We start from the raw sequence: 17,853 nt of genomic DNA, 5'->3' as shown, positions 1-17,853 counted from the left end.
ACCATTCACCACCAGCTGGAAAGGCGACAGTACTTTGCAGGCTGCTGTCATACAACTGTGTTGATGCTCATCACTCATACATAGTACGATTCAGTAACTGTCAGGAGTAACACATATATCACAAAGGCAGTTCATGAAACATGAAATCCCATACAAGAAAGTTTCTTTTACAGCGGTAGGGATAGCCGCCCCAACCAATTAACTTAATATCTTATTAAAATATATAACTATTCTCCGAAGCCTTGTGAAATAAATATACAGACAAAAAGACATCCTATGTATCATTTCCTCTTTATTTCACAGAACATCACGTGTAACATAGTATGCGAGTTCTAGTCGTTGTTTTTATTATTTTAGTGAGACAAATAACATTTCCAAGGGCAATCGGTCATTGTTGTTTCAACGATCCGTGACGGGTGAAAAATTCGTCGTGTTGAAAAGTATGTTTTATAACTTCATTAAAATCATAAGCCCAAAAAGTAAACTGCTCACGTAAAGTAAGGGATATGGAAACAAATACACCAGTCTTCAGTCAACGGAGACGATGACCTATCACTGAAAAATCGCTTGTATAGAAGTAGAGTCGGATGCTCGCCTCCAGAAGCATTGGCAGTTGTCCTCACATGCACTCAGTGGTAACACGTGTGAATGTGCCACACTTGCCTTAATGGGTGTAGGTGTCTAGAAATGCCTTATGCACTCATAACAGCAGTGGCAAACAATGGGGCGGTTAAGGGAAACAACATTTGAGTGTCACTGGGATGATCCGGGCCGAAACAGCTTGAGCTCACTCGCGCAGGAACTGACTATGCCACAGTGGTACAACCAGTTGTGGTAGCGATGCCCGAGGACAGGTCAAGTCAAGGAATCCCAGTGGCCTTCTGTGACGCACTGACCGTCAATAAGACCGACTCGTCGCGTCACTCGTCTTCCGGGACAGCAAGCAGAACGCTAAACGTCATGATTCAAGGCCTGTACACAGACAGTAATTGACTTTATGCGGTCTCTTTGTAAGCACGGTAGCCATATGTGATATGATCCGTGAGAGATTGGTCTCGACTGGTTCCACCAGTGATGGACCATTGACAAGTGGTGAAATGTGAAACAGTCAGCTTTGACGATGCCTTATGGTTGTCATGGCAGGACATCATTTATGGTTTGGGGCTGGTTGATATCAACATCAGCCAGACTCAGTGCCTACATGACAACATCTTCTCTGCTCCATGGCAGTGCTTTTGTACCCTGGGATGACAAGGCTTACTCTGCGTACACAGACCTGGACCGCGTGCAGAGGATCCAGACACAGATGTTGCAGTCAGTGATGTCTAACGATCTCTCCCCCACAGAACAGGTATTGTATATGCTGAGACCTTCAAGAACAGGACTGGCTCTCCAACATGGCAACATATCCCCTAACTGGTGATCAACTATCTTATGGGATGCGATGCCTGTTGGGAGGAAAAACTCGATATTGATCTTATGTGACCGATCTTGTCCTGTGGAGATTACTTGACCGATTGCTTTCATGTCCTCAAGGACGTATTCTATTCACCAGTGTTTCCCGAAAACTTTCCTGTATTCAAACTGTTCATAGTTTTCAGAAATTGTTATTTTAGTTATCAATATCGGCTACTTTTGGTGAGCAGAATGTAATCATGTTGGAGGCATGTACATGCTCCGAAGTAATAGACATCGGAAACACACATAACATTATACACTCGAAAGGTAATTGTAATACGTCTACGTCTACCTACGCATTGTACAGAGCAGAGTTCCTCACGGAAAATCGCATGTGTAAATATTCATATTTACAGCTACATATAATTGCCGAAAACAAGTCATCAGTACATCACTGTAACGATATAAGATTATTCAAATAACAACATCAATTGAGAAAGATGTCATTTGTTTTTACGTAGACGTTCTTAAAGTAAAGTTACATGAATGATATGATTATATATGAAAATACTGCTGCATGAAATAGCCAAGTGTATTGCTGTGATGAAAAACAACAAGTTCCAAAACAAGTTGCAAATGCAACAAAAGACATACCTGTGATGTGTATAAATAGATAATGAAGCCTTTTTAGGCTAATCAATAACACTTCATTGATATACACTGTGTTGTTAATTATCAGTTGTTTTTGAACCAACGCCATCAGTGACGATGACAGAGGACGGTGACGAGATACGAGGTGAGCTGAGAAACCATTGGCCTGGTTAAGCGTGTGTAGTGTTCATTGTTCGTGTACTTACACTGAAGCAATCAACTCCAGGCTTTATGGTTTATGGAGAACTTGGAAAATACCCACTAGAAATTATCATACAAACTAGAATTATTTTATATTGGAGGAAAGTTTGACTATCACCAAATCAGCTGGTGCACGCAGTATATGGGCTTGTGTGTAAGATGCATCAATGTAACAGTAACTATAGCTTCCCTCTTCTTCTCTGTAATAGAACTATACTGGAGAGCACGGGGTTTAATTACGTATGCTTATCTCAGTCGTCTTCAAACATTTTATGGTTGAAGTATAAAGTTAAAACAACTCTGATAGATCAGTATTATCAAGATTGGATACGAGAGTTGATCTCCTCCTCAAAAGGTTTTTATTATTCTATGTTTGAGCAGTTACATATAATTTAACCATACATATGATCACTGCCTGTAAACCTCAGATTATGTTTAGTTCTATATAGATTAGGCAATCATCTCCCAATAGAAACTGGTCGATGGTACAGTATACATAGGGAATATAGTCAACAGTACATGATGTAATCTTGGAACAGGTGACGATTTACATTTAAGTTTGTATTGCCCTAACTTAAATGTCTCCAGAAATCGACATCTTCCAAACTACTACAGCCAATATCCTTCAATTGAAAGATATATACCACTAACGTCTATACAATATAAGCCTATCTTTCTAAACTTGTCCAGTTATATCAATGCATCAATGAAATTGATTATCATTATTATCAACGCATTCTCACTGAACATATGTCTGTATATGTGTACATATCCTATATGAATGACATGTATAAACTTGACTTGACCTGACATGACATTTACTGAAGGAACTCATGTTAATACCATTAAGAGCGCTTAGTTGTACGCCGCCATGCGCAATATTCAAGTAACATATTCCAGTGATAACAGAAATTGGCTTTACTTTGTGTGCCAAGGTAGTGGAATGGAACCAAAGCCTTTGGCGTGACGAGAGAACACTCTCGGCACTACCCTAACCCGATACAATATAGCTGTGAAATGCACTATGCAGTAACAGTAATCGGAGGAGTTCTACGTCCTCGTAAAACATTGCTTCGTCAACAAAGTACACACGATATTTAAAAAAACATTATTATAACATAGTTTGCATACAATGCATAATTGCACATAAGGCCACTGTCAGAACAATAGCATTGCCGTTGTTATAAAGACGGGATGCTAGGTTGCAACCGTCTGTGCTGCAGAAGCAGTATTCTGCCGTGAAGTTGTCGGAAGGGTTTGTCCAGTAGTGGCATCCATCAGTCTCGTTGATGCCAGGGAGGGACCCCATAGGATAACACGTTCTGATAACGCCGACCCAGTTCTCTGAAAACGACAAGCAAAACATTAATATGATAATTGCAGTCATCTTTCTACATGCATGAATACATGCGTACACATAGATGCACGTTTGTCTTTCCTATGATCGGTGCCAGCAGCATCGGTGTAACTATACATATACATGTAATTAAAACCGTGTTACACTGTACATCTTTACAACACATAGTACATACACGGATAAGCAGATACGTTTGGCTTAGTACCTTATTTATGCCACCTCAAGAGAGTCTACTGTATATGGCCGAGGTTCAACCGGACACTATGTATTATACTCTCTCTCATCCGTCATTTTAATTTGTATGGCCATGTTCTCTGACGGATGTAATTGTGTGCACTCACAGCGTTTGAGGTTCGCTTCATTGTATATGTGAGTTTTTAATTTATGCCTGACATGTATTTCGAAATTCTACAGTAAATTATATTGAGTACATACACTGAAGGACAAAAGTATGTATCCTAGTTTGTTTTTTCATGTAATTGAAAATTGAAAGAGCCGTTAAATTTGATTTTGACCCCTACCATGGCCCCTGTTCGAAAATGTTAATTTGTGGCGAAAAAAGCAAATTTATTTATTTTCAAAGATAAGAAGTCTATGGTACCCAACATCAGTTGTGTATAACCTATATTTAAATTAATTTTAAAGTCAAATTGTTTTTAGAAAAATAGAACCTTGTAGAAGGATTCATTGAAGTAGTCATTAATATCGCTAGCTTTAGATATTTTCAATTGAAAATGAAATATATAATACAATCAAATATGAGGTGTGACTTTTTGTTGCTACTCAGTGTATGTTGTGGCCAGGAGTGGCGTATTAAGGGTGAGTTGAAGTAGTGTCATCACTACTTACATGAAAGTGCAACTGTTTTGTTATAATCATTGCGTAATGTGGTCTGTTTGATAAAGCTGAAAATTTTACTTCCTCGAGAAGGTTTTATTATATTCTATCGTTGTGTTTTTTCGAACTGTACCGAAGTGTCAACATTTTAGACCTTCTGGTCTTTAACAGACCATATTAAGGTGCAGAACATCCGCTCATAAAACTTCAGGTTCACTCATTCTGTCTGAGTAGCTGGCGAAAGATGAGTAACAGACAGAAGCACACTGACCGACCAACAGACGGACGCAATTCATGTATTTGTCAGGTCTAATTTTAAAAAAGCTACGGATTCACCTTAACATTTACACCAGGATCACGGTTGTTAGTTTTAGTGTTTTATCACGTGACAGGCACTTGAGTTGGATGAATGTCAAAGCCGATTTCTCCCCTAGCTTTCTCTAGATGACCTCTTATTTAGGAAATGGGGATTGGTTCTCGGTGTGACATCTGATTCAGAAAGATGTAAGAAGTTACCGAGATTGCTTCTAATTTAGGAGAGGTGAAGAAATACGAGCGTAGACGAAATTATTACGGGAAAGCAATAACGGCATGGCCAATGGGATTCAGAACGTAGCCCCCCCCCCCCCCCCCCCCCTCTATGTCTCTCTCTATGTCTCTCTCTCTCTCTCTCTCTCTCTCTCTCTCACACACACTAACACACACACACTAACACACACACACTAACACACACACTAACACACACACACTAACACACACACACTAACACACATACTAACACACTCACACTAACACACTAACACTAACACACACACACTAACACACTAACACTAACACACACACTAACACACACACTAACACACACACACTAACACACACACACTAACACACACACACTAACACACACACACTAACACACACACACTAACACACAGAGAATGGTCGTTGTAAAGAATATCACATGTTATCTTCAAACCATCTCTTTGAAGTCATAATATGGATCAAAATTAATTCAGTGAACCACGTAACGTGAACAAAGTCAAGGGGAATACAATGAAAGTTCAATTTGGCGTTTGGACTATTTTACTGTCGGCTATCACAAGTGTGTTGTCAGAGGGTAATCTAGGGGAATCCAGTGAAGGGAAAGAAGATTCGCCTGTTTGTTAGTGTCTTGGGACTCGTCCAAGTTGCAGTTAAATATTATGACGACGAAACAGACGTAAGACCGCGAACATAACCACACTTAAGCTGTACGTCCTGGTATGCCGTATGTACGTCGTAATTAGAAGTAGAGATAATAGAACAACACTTCAAAAAGTTGGTGAAGATATATGCAGTAGATGTAACCTGTTACAGCTATGTTATAGTAACTATGAATTCAGGCTGAGGTGGACACTGAATCGTCTTTGAGATTGATCTTTTGTTCTATTTGAAACAAATCCAAGGTTTGATCTTCACCTTGACCTTCAAACGACATACAAAATATTCATCACGTTATTAGTATGATGTCCTAACACTTCTGGGATCCTGATTACGACAACCTTTAAGCAGAAAAGAAAATATTTCCTTCGACATGTCACATTATATTCTGCGAGATGTATGAATCGAACATCAATAAAACAGTTAACGAGGAAATATAGTCCCACTTTTCTCCCCAACAAAACGTCTAAGGGGGACAGCGTGATATTTGTTGAGCCTCGAAGCTCTCAAAGGAAACATAAATCTAACAACATCAAATGAATGTCATGCAATCTTTCTTTATGGAAAAGAAGAACTATTTGAACAGAATGTTTGTGCATACAACGTTCATGTACATGCATGCCTCGTTTGGAATACATACAAGTGAACATTTTAGAAGCTCGATCAAGAATTACGCAACGTTTTCCCGACTGATTTAATAAAATTATATTGACAATCCGAAATGTCCTGTAGAATTAACATTGTATTAAAAGTCATCATAAAATATGGTGTGATGAAGATGTTGGCGCTGAAGATGAAGATGAAATTGCACACTGAGAATAAGCTGGCGGTCACAGTATATATTCTATATTATCACACAACATCCTTTCACGGAACATCTATCTCTGCAACAGGTAAAAACGCCGTAATGATACATGATGGTGTACAATGCCACCCTGCTCCCTTGCCCGCCGCTATTGACACATGGAACTCGTATTACAGTTAATGTCCGACAATCACCATGACGGGAACGTGCCAAATATGCTCTTACTCATCAGGCCGGTGAGAGTGATCACTTGTTGACATGTCATTGGGAACATGTCTTGGGTAATGCATACACATGGAGATTTCATGTGTGTATGAGCGTGTGTGTGTGGTGTGTGTGTGTATGTTCGTTTGTGTGTGGCGTGAGTGTGTGTGTGGTGTATCTGTGTGCGTGTGCGTGTGTGTGTGGTGTATGTGTGTGTATATGCGTGTGTGTGTGTGGTAAGAGTGCATGGTATGTGTGTAGTGTGTGTGTGAGTGTGTGGTGTGTGTGTGGGGTTATGTGAGTGTGTGTGTGGTGTGAGTGTGTGTGCGTGTGGTGTATATATATATATAACCTTTTATTCCTCCATAAAGAAGAGTACAAAAAAAGCAGAAAATAATAGATGAACATTTATCAGAACAACATATTATTTTGCATAAAATATGCAGAACAGTAATGCTGATGTATTGAGAGTTAGTTGAACACCATTTTAAACATTGGCTTGACATATTTAACACACACTCGTGCAAAGTCATCAGCATCTTTGTCACATAGTCTGTAATCTGTTCTACAAGACAACAGGCATTCAGTGAGCTTTGCTGAGTCCATACCATGCAGGTAGCAGCTAAAGTCAACATCACCGATATTGATCAACTCCATCCAGAGCTGATCCCGAATATCACACGTACATTCACACTCAACAACTGCATGTGTCACTGGATCACGATACACAAGACCACATTTGTGGCACAGTCCTGTATCACACATGTCCTTTGCGGTGGCACACGTCCTTATCACAAAGTTAGAGTTCAGTCTCAGAGTTGGGTCGTCTACGGAGATCTGCCAGGCCGGATGGACATCATATAGTCGATGGATTCGACTAAACATCTGGAGTTCTGGATCAGCAGCAAGTCTCTGCCTCCTAGTGCTTTACTCACTAATCGTTTCCATCTCTGTTTCCCTATGAAGATCCCATTCCGCAGGAACGACAGCAGAGGATCCATGAGATTGTATTTGGATAACAATCTGATGACGTCTGGAACAAATCCTGATGATGAGGTTGTCAGTTGGTGAATGTAACACATCAGTCTGGTCATGAACAGCTGATGAGGCAGGAACTTCGGGTTCATGTTGATGATGCGCTCCAGGAAATACAACTTTCTTTGATCTATATGGTATTCAATGGGTAGAACACCAAGAAGACTCAAGCAGACATCAGTACGGGTCAGTCGCGGCAGGTCTTGGATAGATTTTATGACATATCTGAACGACCTCTCCAGCATCAGCAATTCTACCTTTGATAGATTTGACCACAGTTCTGATCCATACAGAGTCTTTGGGAGGTACATATTACTTACCACAATCAAGCTGGTTATAGGATTCAGGAACCTAGGATGAAAACCTCGTGAAATCAGCGTTCTTACCCCTGACCTCAGGTTGACTGAAGCTTGAGTAACATGTTCAAGGGATGACATGTTGCCAGAGAGTACCAAACCAACATGTCTGATGGTGTTCGTCCATGGAAAGGGTTCACTGTACAGCTTCAGTTCAGATCTGTGTTGAGTCCCCTTGCGGCAGGGGAATGATACAATCTCACTTTTGGAAGATGACAATATGTATCGCCAGTCACAGCTGTAGTCCTCGGCCGTTTTCAACATTAATTTCAATGCTGACACTCTCGATGAAACAAGGGCTACATCGTCGGCTTGCGTCGGAGAACAGGTATTCAAATCCATAACCACAGCACCAAGTCTCGACTTCGATAGTTTCTGGAGGAGGGCGTCAATGTACAAGAGGTACAACTTCCCCGACAACACACCACCTTGTCTTATTCCCTGTTTCATGGATACGGGTCTAGAGCACATTGAGTCCCCACACACACGGCTAACCATCTCTGTGTACATGTTGTCAAGCACTAGCCATAGAGACCCCTTGATTCCGAACTCGAATATCTTGTACTTAAGACCACCATGTCACACCGTATCAAATGCCTTACACGTATCTAAGAAGGCAACATGGACATCTTCATTCTGCTCATGATAGATAGATGATGGATGGTCTCTTGTAAGTTGAATAATGTGTGAAGGGCAGACAATCCGATCTGGTACGCCATTTGTTGAGGGTCGGGAAATTTGTCAGATTGATCTAAACCTTTCAACCTTGGTAATAGCAGCATTTCAAAGACCTTGCTCAGTACAGGCGACAGGGATATACCCCGATAGGAGTTCGGATCCTTCTTTGATTTATTCCCACCTTTGAACAGAGGGACGATTATGCTTTCCCACCAGGCTGCAGGGATATATCCAGTTTCTAGGATGATGTTGAACAAGGATGATAAATGAAACATCAGGGTCTTCCCACCATATTTGATATGTTATGTTGGGCTTATGTGTGTGTGTATGTGTGTGGGGTGGGTGTATTCTTGCGTGTGTGTGTTTTCAGTAAGATCAATGAGTCTGAACTCAGTTTGAGAATAGATGCAGGAAGGCATTGTCTGCGAAGAAAGGTTATGCCAAGTATGCAAGGCATTCCTTTTCGTGTGCCCTCATTATTCTAATCTAAGTCAAGTTCCTACCACTGCGTAGTCTGTCACTCTACACACCCAAGCTGCACCCTGACATGGTGCTAGATGTCTCAGCAGCATGCACGTGATCATTGGTTGCTGTGATATGGTACACGACTGACACGGCTAACACGGGTATCGCCGTTCTACCAAAAAGGATACAACCTAAAAAATAAAGTTTCTAGCTCTCAGACATCCAGAATACATCATGTATGCATTTTAGAAAATAGCGGAAACATATTGAATGCTAAATTGATTCCTAATGTGCCTCCCATCATCTAGTTGTTCAACGGAAGAGTGAGTAAAGTGAACCACAGAGTCAAGTTACAACTGTGGTGCATAAAACACGTTATTCACAACGCTGATCACATGATCTCAATTATCAACATGATCAAGGGCACACATATATGAGAACAGCAAAGCCCTTGGGATGACTTTAAATACATATTAATACGTCAATTTCGCGGATGTCAACATACTTGAATGAGCTAGTAAATATAGTGTGATAATTCTATGAATATATGAATAGACCATTGGGTCGAAAAATCATATCAGCTGAATGTTTCACCGATCTGTGTATTTTGTAAATATAAGTTGTCATGAGAAGAATTATATCACGATACCACAGAACTCATAGTTTTATTTTTGCTCAATTCAAAGGTGAGAGAATTGTTTAATATTATATCTGATATAGCTGTTCTGACATAAAAAAAGTTCATCTCTCTGATTGAAGGATACTTCTTTGATTGAAGTATACCTCTCTGATTGTAGTATAATTCTCTGATTGAAGTATAATTCTCTGGTTGAAGTTTAATTCTCTGATTGAAGTGTAATTTATTGATTGACCTATACGTCTCTCTTTGAGCCATTACTGTCTGATTGAGGTATAATTGTCTGATTGAAGTGTCATTCTCTGATTGGAGTATAATTAATTGATTGAAATAAACTTCTGTGATTGAAGTATAATTCTGTGTTTGAAGTATAAGTAATTGATTGAAGTATGTTTCTCTGTTTCATGTATAATTCTGTGATTGAAGTATACGTCTCTCTTTGAGCCATTACTGTCTGATTGAGGTCTATTTCTCTGATTGATGTACACGTCTCTGATTGAAGTATAATTAATCGATTGAAGTAATCTTCTGTGTTTAAAGTATAAGTCATTGATTGATGTATAATTCTGCGGTTGAAGTACAAGCACACACAAATTGCCATAAAAGTTCAATAATGTTGAACGTGACGATAAATCACTGTAAATTGGACAGTAGGGCAAGATGATCGTTTCCCAAAAGCCAAGGGCAAAAGGACAAGCAGGGGTGATTATGTCATTGCGTGCTCAGATATATTCCCGTTTACATCTGTACATAAGCAAAACCAGAGAAATAATCACCGAGACAACAAGCATGTAAGCGCTCCAAAAGTCAGAAGGTTGAACATGACCAAGGCAAGAGAGGAATTAGAGTTTTTCCTCTACTCATTTATGATAATGCCAAATATGTAATCCATGATGTTGTAGACAAATTTACCAACTTACTTTTTGTCTCGTAAAACATTCAGTTAAAAATCTTATAAAAATCATAAACCTATGGTAAACAGCATACACCATGGTTATCTATGATGAGTTAAACGAGGTAAACTCTGTGAAGCAAAACGTACATTTCAGGAGAAACCTAGATTGCACGACAAACAAAAAAGTTCTGTATGTCAGCAATCATCATGAAAATATACTGGTCAACAGATACTGAACGATCTCTAACGTTATGATGGAAATACTTCTGAAAAGATGTTGAATGATAGACCTGTTACACAATCATACTTACCTCGACCATTGTGAGTAATTGGTGGTTGTGTTTGCTTGCCGCACTTGATGTTCTCAGTCGCACAGTCGTACGTTGAGAATTGGTAGGACTTGAAGATCTCGCCACACGCATCGGAGTTGCTGTTATGACACTTGTAACACTTGATCGCAGCTCCTAAACGGAAAACGTATGACACGATGTTATCATTTAGGCAGAGGGTTAAGGGTGGCAGCTGTACGTTGGTAGGCACACACGGGAATAACAGATTAATGATTTCAAAACATTATAGTTTCATATTGTATAATTATAACATACTGTGAATGCGTTGATTTAACGTCGCTTTGCAAAGTTTTCAGTTTTATATATAGGTTAGTTTAATGATGGGGGAGGGAGGACCAATTGGGAAGAAGGGGTACTACATTGAGCGCTTGGTGAGACCTTGCTTCAAGTAAGGTTACCGATGACCATCGTCGAGGCGAATTTAAAACCATCACCGCGAACAAAGGACCTCTAAATCACTGAGCCTTCCTTGCGTATTGTCCCAACACAATCACGGCATTGATGTTCTGTAAAGATGGGTAGCTGTTAGCAGAAGTGTTGGTATTATTATGTTTCTCCCTCATATTAACCTGATATCAGAAAGCTCTAACTGAGTTAGCATGCAAATGTTGTAAATTTTAAAATTTGGAAGATCAATACTTGTGGACTAGTGCTACCGTTTTGTTATCATATCTTGAACTCCGAGTCTTTTAGCACCTTTGTCATTAATGATAGAAACGAGTGCTTTTAAATTAAGAATTGACCTTCACTTTGTGTGAGTTCATTGGAGTATGAACCTTCTTAGAGTGAGGGCCAAACTGCATGAACGTCGGAGCTTGCGACAACGTCCATACAATGTTTGGACCTCACTTTTGGACCTCATACTCCAATGAACTCACACAAAGTGAAAGTCAATTCTTATAATTTTTTACCACAATTTCTTACCTCAAAGGATGTAGGCCAAGATCTAAACACAATTTTATTTAGTACGTGTGACTTCATGTTTACTCTGACAGCCATACAACAACCAGCTATATCGCGGAGTAAAAAAGTTCTTCAAAAAGAGAGGTGGCATGGGCGTATGGATGCACAACTTGCTCTTCAGAAACATCTTACGCAGCACATGTGTTCAAATTATATCTTCGTTAGATGAGAAAGGTCTCTAAAGAACTACCTCAGTAAGTCAGTCACAATGACAGCGCGTCGTAATACATTCACATCAAGTACAAGACGTCATAATGGCCGACACTATAAACGTGACGGGAGTTGTTAATGTTTAGTTGTTAATGAACCTGTGGCGGTTACATGTGTTAATCATCATTGATCAACTGGCCGATTATTGAAAGGTGAATAAAGATGCGTCAAACAGACACTAAGGTAAATTCATAGATTGCTGGAGACGGTCAATGTCAGCCTAGGCACGGATTAAGTCGATACTACGATAGTTTATATGTGCATTTCTTCGTTTGTTCATTAGGATAGGAAGCATCGAGGATATTCGTGAACAATCATGCAGTCACGCTCTCTGACATGTCTCAATGTATATTGAAACGCTGAGATCAAGAATAAAGGTTCTAAATGATCAGAAAGAACGCTTATGTATGTTTTCGTGCCAGGGAATTCCCAGGGGTTTCCCCAGGAATGTGGAAGTAGTCCGTCAGTGTTCACGTCATTTCAAGAACACGATCTCGTGAAAAACGTATGAACGTCAAATTGTGTCGTTCATACACTTATGCACGTCAATTTCGCGGTCATGTGACCGACCTCTCGTCCAATGGAAAAGCCGTATATCGTGTAAACTTCGTGTATTCCCATGTATCACAATATAGTATGAATACTTTTCTCATACTCATTTAAGTTCATTTAAAGGAAACATCATTTGAAATAATTCATGCAAAAAGTAACCATTATACATTTTATGCCAACCCCCTGTCCTCCCCTCCCCTGCCCGCAAACATACAATTGAATGAAAACAAGTTTCCATTTATGAGTCTCATGTCATCAATGCTTATTTAGTCATCTTAATAATCAGTACAGCAAAACGAAACACATAACCAAACGGCTGAATATCGAGTTGACCTTTTGTCAGGGTACCGTGAAAATTGTAAATAGATGATATACATATATATTGGCTAGTACAGCCCAAGGCTGGTGAATGAGTTCATGACGATATAGGCGGGGTGGAAGTAGCCGGTCCATCAACAGTTTCAAGACGAGACTGACGGTGTATGAGAAAACAAATTTGGACGACTTGACGTAATGCAGGCTTTCTTCACACAACGGCAGATACCTCAGTCTGTATATTTAATTATTCACCAAATTATAAACCAATAAAATGGCACGACGACATAGAGTCTATAGCATCAAGCAGCACACGTGTGCGCACAAAGCATGTTTGTGACGGAGGAAGAAGGTGGCGATTAGGGAGACAAGTTAAACAAGGGAGGTAGCACGTGTGCGAAGGAGGAGAGCGTGAGTGCGGACGAGGCAAGGACTGGTGACGGCAGGGAGAAGAGAAATTATGAAGGGAGGTTATGAAGCGGGTGAATGCGGCAGATTGGGATAAGGGAGTGACTAAGTGGTTGAGGTGTGTGTGTGTGTGATCGACAAGCCTGTGATCGACAGAATGAGGGACAACGTGGGAAGGCATGAAGTTAAGCGAATGATTGCACGGGGAGGGTAGGAGGGTGTAAGCCAACGAATGATTGCATGTCGAGGGAAAGAGGGAGTAAGCAGGCGAATGATTGCATGGGGATTGAAGGAGGGAGTAAGCAAGCGAATGATTGCATGGGGATGGAATGAGGGAGTAAGCCAGCGAATGATTGCTTTGGGAAGGAGGGAGTAAGCCAGCGAATGATTGCTTTGGGAAGGAGGGAGTAAGCCAGCGATTGATTGCATGGGGAGGGAAGGAGGGAGTAAGCCAACGATTGATTGCATGGGGATGGAAGGAGGGAGTAAGCCAACGAATGATTGCTTTGGGAAGGAGGGAGTAAGCCAGCGATTGATTGCATGGGGAGGGAAGGAGGGAGTAAGCCAACGAATGATTGCATGGGGAGGGAAGGAGGGAGTAAGCCAGCGAATGATTGCATGGGGAGGGAAGGAGGGAGTAAGCCAGCGAATGAGTGCTTTGGGAAGGAGGGAGTAAGCCAGCGAATGATTGCATGGGGAGGGAAGGAGGGAGTAAGCCAACGAATGATTGCATGGGGAGGGAAGGAGGGAGTAAGCCAACGAATGATTGCATGGGGAGGGAAGGAGGGAGTAAGCCAACGATTGATTGCATGGGGATCGAAGGAGGGAGTAAGCCAACGAATGATTGCTTTGGGAAGGAGGGAGTAAGCCAGCGATTGATTGCATGGGGAGGGAAGGAGGGAGTAAGCCAGCGATTGATTGCATGGGGAGGGAAGGAGGGAGTAAGCCAGCGATTGATTGCATGGGGAGGGAAGGAGGGAGTAAGCCAGCGATTGATTGCATGGGGAGGGAAGGAGGGAGTAAGCCAGCGAATGAGTGCTTTGGAAAGGAGGGAGTAAGCCAGCGATTGATTGCATGGGGAGGGAAGGAGGGAGTAAGCCAACGAATGATTGCATGGGGAGGGAAGGAGGGAGTAAGCCAGCGAATGAGTGCTTTGGAAAGGAGGGAGTAAGCCAGCGATTGATTGCATGGGGAGGGAAGGAGGGAGTAAGCCAACGAATGATTGCATGGGGAGGGAAGGAGGGAGTAAGCCAGCGAATGATTGCATGGGGAGGGAAGGAGGGAGTAAGCCAGCGAATGAGTGCTTTGGGAAGGAGGGAGTAAGCCAGCGAATGATTGCATGGGGAGGGAAGGAGGGAGTAAGCCAACGATTGATTGCATGGGGATGGAAGGAGGGAGTAAGCCAACGAATGATTGCTTTGGGAAGGAGGGAGTAAGCAAGCGAATGATTGCATGGGGAGGGAAGGAGGGAGTAAGCCAGCGAATGAGTGCTTTGGGAAGGAGGGAGTAAGCCAGCGATTGATTGCATGGGGAGGGAAGGAGGGAGTAAGCCAACGATTGATTGCATGGGGATGGAAGGAGGGAGTAAGCCAGCGAATGAGTGCTTTGGGAAGGAGGGAGTAAGCAAGCGAATGATTGCATGGGGAGGGAAGGAGGGAGTAAGCCAACGAATGATTGCTTTGGGAAGGAGGGAGTAAGCCAGCGATTGATTGCATGGGGAGGGAAGGAGGGAGTAAGCCAACGAATGATTGCATGGGTAGGGAAGGAGGGAGTAAGCCAGCGAATGATTGCATGGGGAGGGAAGGAGGGAGTAAGCCAACGATTGATTGCATGGGGATGGAAGGAGGGAGTAAGCCAACGAATGATTGCTTTGGGAAGGAGGGAGTAAGCAAGCGAATGATTGCATGGGGAGGGAAGGAGGGAGTAAGCCAGCGAATGAGTGCTTTGGGAAGGAGGGAGTAAGCCAGCGATTGATTGCATGGGTAGGGAAGGAGGGAGTAAGCCAACGATTGATTGCATGGGGATGGAAGGAGGGAGTAAGCCAGCGAATGATTGCATGGGGAGGGAAGGAGGGAGTAAGCCAGCGATTGATTGCATGGGTAGGGAAGGAGGGAGTAAGCCAGCGATTGATTGCATGGGTAGGGAAGGAGGGAGTAAGCCAGCGATTGATTGCATGGGTAGGGAAGGAGGGAGTAAGCCAACGATTGATTGCATGGGGATGGAAGGAGGGAGTAAGCCAGCGAATGATTGCATGGGGAGGGAAGGAGGGAGTAAGCCAGCGATTGATTGCATGGGTAGGGAAGGAGGGAGTAAGCCAGCGATTGATTGCATGGGTAGGGAAGGAGGGAGTAAGCCAGCGATTGATTGCATGGGTAGGGAAGGAGGGAGTAAGCCAGCGAATGATTGCATGGGGAGGGAAGGAGGGAGTAAGCCAGCGATTGATTGCATGGGTAGGGAAGGAGGGAGTAAGCCAGCGATTGATTGCATGGGTAGGGAAGGAGGGAGTAAGCCAGCGATTGATTGCATGGGGAGTGAAGGAGGGAGTAAGCCAGCGAATGATTGCATGGGTAGGGAAGGAGGGAGTAAGCCAGCGAATGATTGCATGGGGAGGGAAGGAGGGAGTAAGCCAGCGATTGATTGCATGGGTAGGGAAGGAGGGAGTAAGCCAGCGATTGATTGCATGGGGAGTGAAGGAGGGAGTAAGCCAGCGAATGATTGCATGGGGAGGGAAGGAGGGAGTAAGCCAGCGAATGATTGCATGGGGAGGGAAGGAGGGAGTAAGCCAGCGAATGATTGCATGGGGAGGGAAGGAGGGAGTAAGCCAGCGAATGATTGCATGGGTAGGGAAGGAGGGAGTAAGCCAACGAATGATTGCATGGGGAGGGAAGGAGGGAGTAAGCCAACGATTGATTGCATGGGTAGGGAAGGAGGGAGTAAGCCAACGATTGATTGCATGGGTAGGGAAGGAGGGAGTAAGCCAGCGAATGATTGCATGGGTAGGGAAGGAGGGAGTAAGCCAACGATTGATTGCATGGGTAGGGAAGGAGGGAGTAAGCCAGCGATTGATTGCATGGGTAGGGAAGGAGGGAGTAAGCCAACGATTGATTGCATGGGTAGGGAAGGAGGGAGTAAGCCAACGATTGATTGCATGGGTAGGGAAGGAGGGAGTAAGCCAACGATTGATTGCATGGGTAGGGAAGGAGGGAGTAAGCCAACGATTGATTGCATGGGTAGGGAAGGAGGGAGTAAGCCAACGAATGATTGCATGGGGAGGGAAGGAGGGAGTAAGCCAGCGAATGATTGCGTTGGGAAGGAGGGAGTAAGCAAGCGAATGATTTGTGGAAAGGAGGAAATATGCCAGCGAATGAGTGAGCGTGGTAGGAAATGAGGAGGGAGGATGAGTTGATTACTGAGAAATTCTGTGAAAGAGGGAGAAAGTAAGGCAAGGTAAGGCAGACAAAACAAATGAGGGAGTGAGAATGTAGATGAGTTAGCAGGAGGAAAGAAGCAGGTGAGAGAGTGATACCAATAAGACTACTTTCACTGATATGCGAAACACTGTACATGGAAACTTGATTTTAGTTTTTCTTTACACAACCAATATATTGTAGGGCTATTAGAAAGTTTCGTTAACCTAAGGTTTCAATCAGACATAATATATATAATATATCTGTATTGCCATCCATCTTAAAATATTCTCCTCTCCTTTAAGATATGTCAACGTAACTAGGTTAGAAAATATCTCAAATACTGATAAGTTTTTAAGAACTTATTCCAAACTTTGAATTTGTTCTGCGCTAGATAGAATTGTGATTCTACTTTATCTATAAGTATGCCCATCAAATGTGATTTAAACTGACGTGCGACGCCGACGAAGGTTATTAATCATTATGTCTACTGGTGTGCATGTAACCTGCATGTACATGATGTTTCTCGCAGCAGTGGCACAGCGACCAGCGCTTCCCCTGGGTGGTCTATCTACGTTCAAGTATTCGTAGTGTGTTTAATGCACAGATGGCTATAATGGGTTATGCGGTCCTAAGATAGGCAACCACCATATCCAACACTACTGCAACATTGGACTTGTTCATCTTGAGGGTAGTTCTGAGCACTGACGGACCTATTCTAGCCTCTGTAATAACCAAATAGATTTAACGTAACCACCAGTAAATATGTTTCTGAAAAAAACCCTTCAAAACTTCATAATGGCAACAATTGAATGTATTTTTCGTTAGAATTGCCGCTTTCGTTCTTTCTTGTATTGGACAGTGTTCTGCTGGTTGTGATCAGATAAGTTACAGCAACTTGAGTCTATCAAGTTTACAAAGAGAAGCCC

General features: G+C 42.3%; 1 protein-coding gene across 1 annotated transcript in view; it reads right to left on the bottom strand.

Annotated features, from left to right (window-relative positions):
* Nucleotides 1-272: 272 nt before the first annotated feature.
* The window catches only part of LOC124115549, a 35,709-nt gene continuing 18,128 nt past the window's right edge, over nucleotides 273-17,853 (bottom strand). The window contains exons 2-3 of the mRNA XM_048386368.1: nucleotides 11,031-11,183; nucleotides 273-3,594 (exon numbers count right to left, since the gene is read on the bottom strand). Coding sequence (XP_048242325.1) covers nucleotides 3,362-3,594; nucleotides 11,031-11,183 — 386 coding nt within the window. The 3' untranslated portion in view covers nucleotides 273-3,361. The remainder of the gene's footprint in view (nucleotides 3,595-11,030; nucleotides 11,184-17,853) is intronic.

Source organism: Haliotis rufescens, unplaced genomic scaffold, assembly GCF_023055435.1.
Source record: "Haliotis rufescens isolate VD_foot unplaced genomic scaffold, xgHalRufe1.0.p SCAF_6, whole genome shotgun sequence".
In the NCBI taxonomy this organism is placed as follows: Eukaryota; Metazoa; Mollusca; class Gastropoda; order Lepetellida; family Haliotidae; genus Haliotis; species Haliotis rufescens.
The sequence above is the reverse complement of the archived record's forward strand: the minus strand, read 5'-3'. Positions and strand labels throughout refer to the sequence as shown.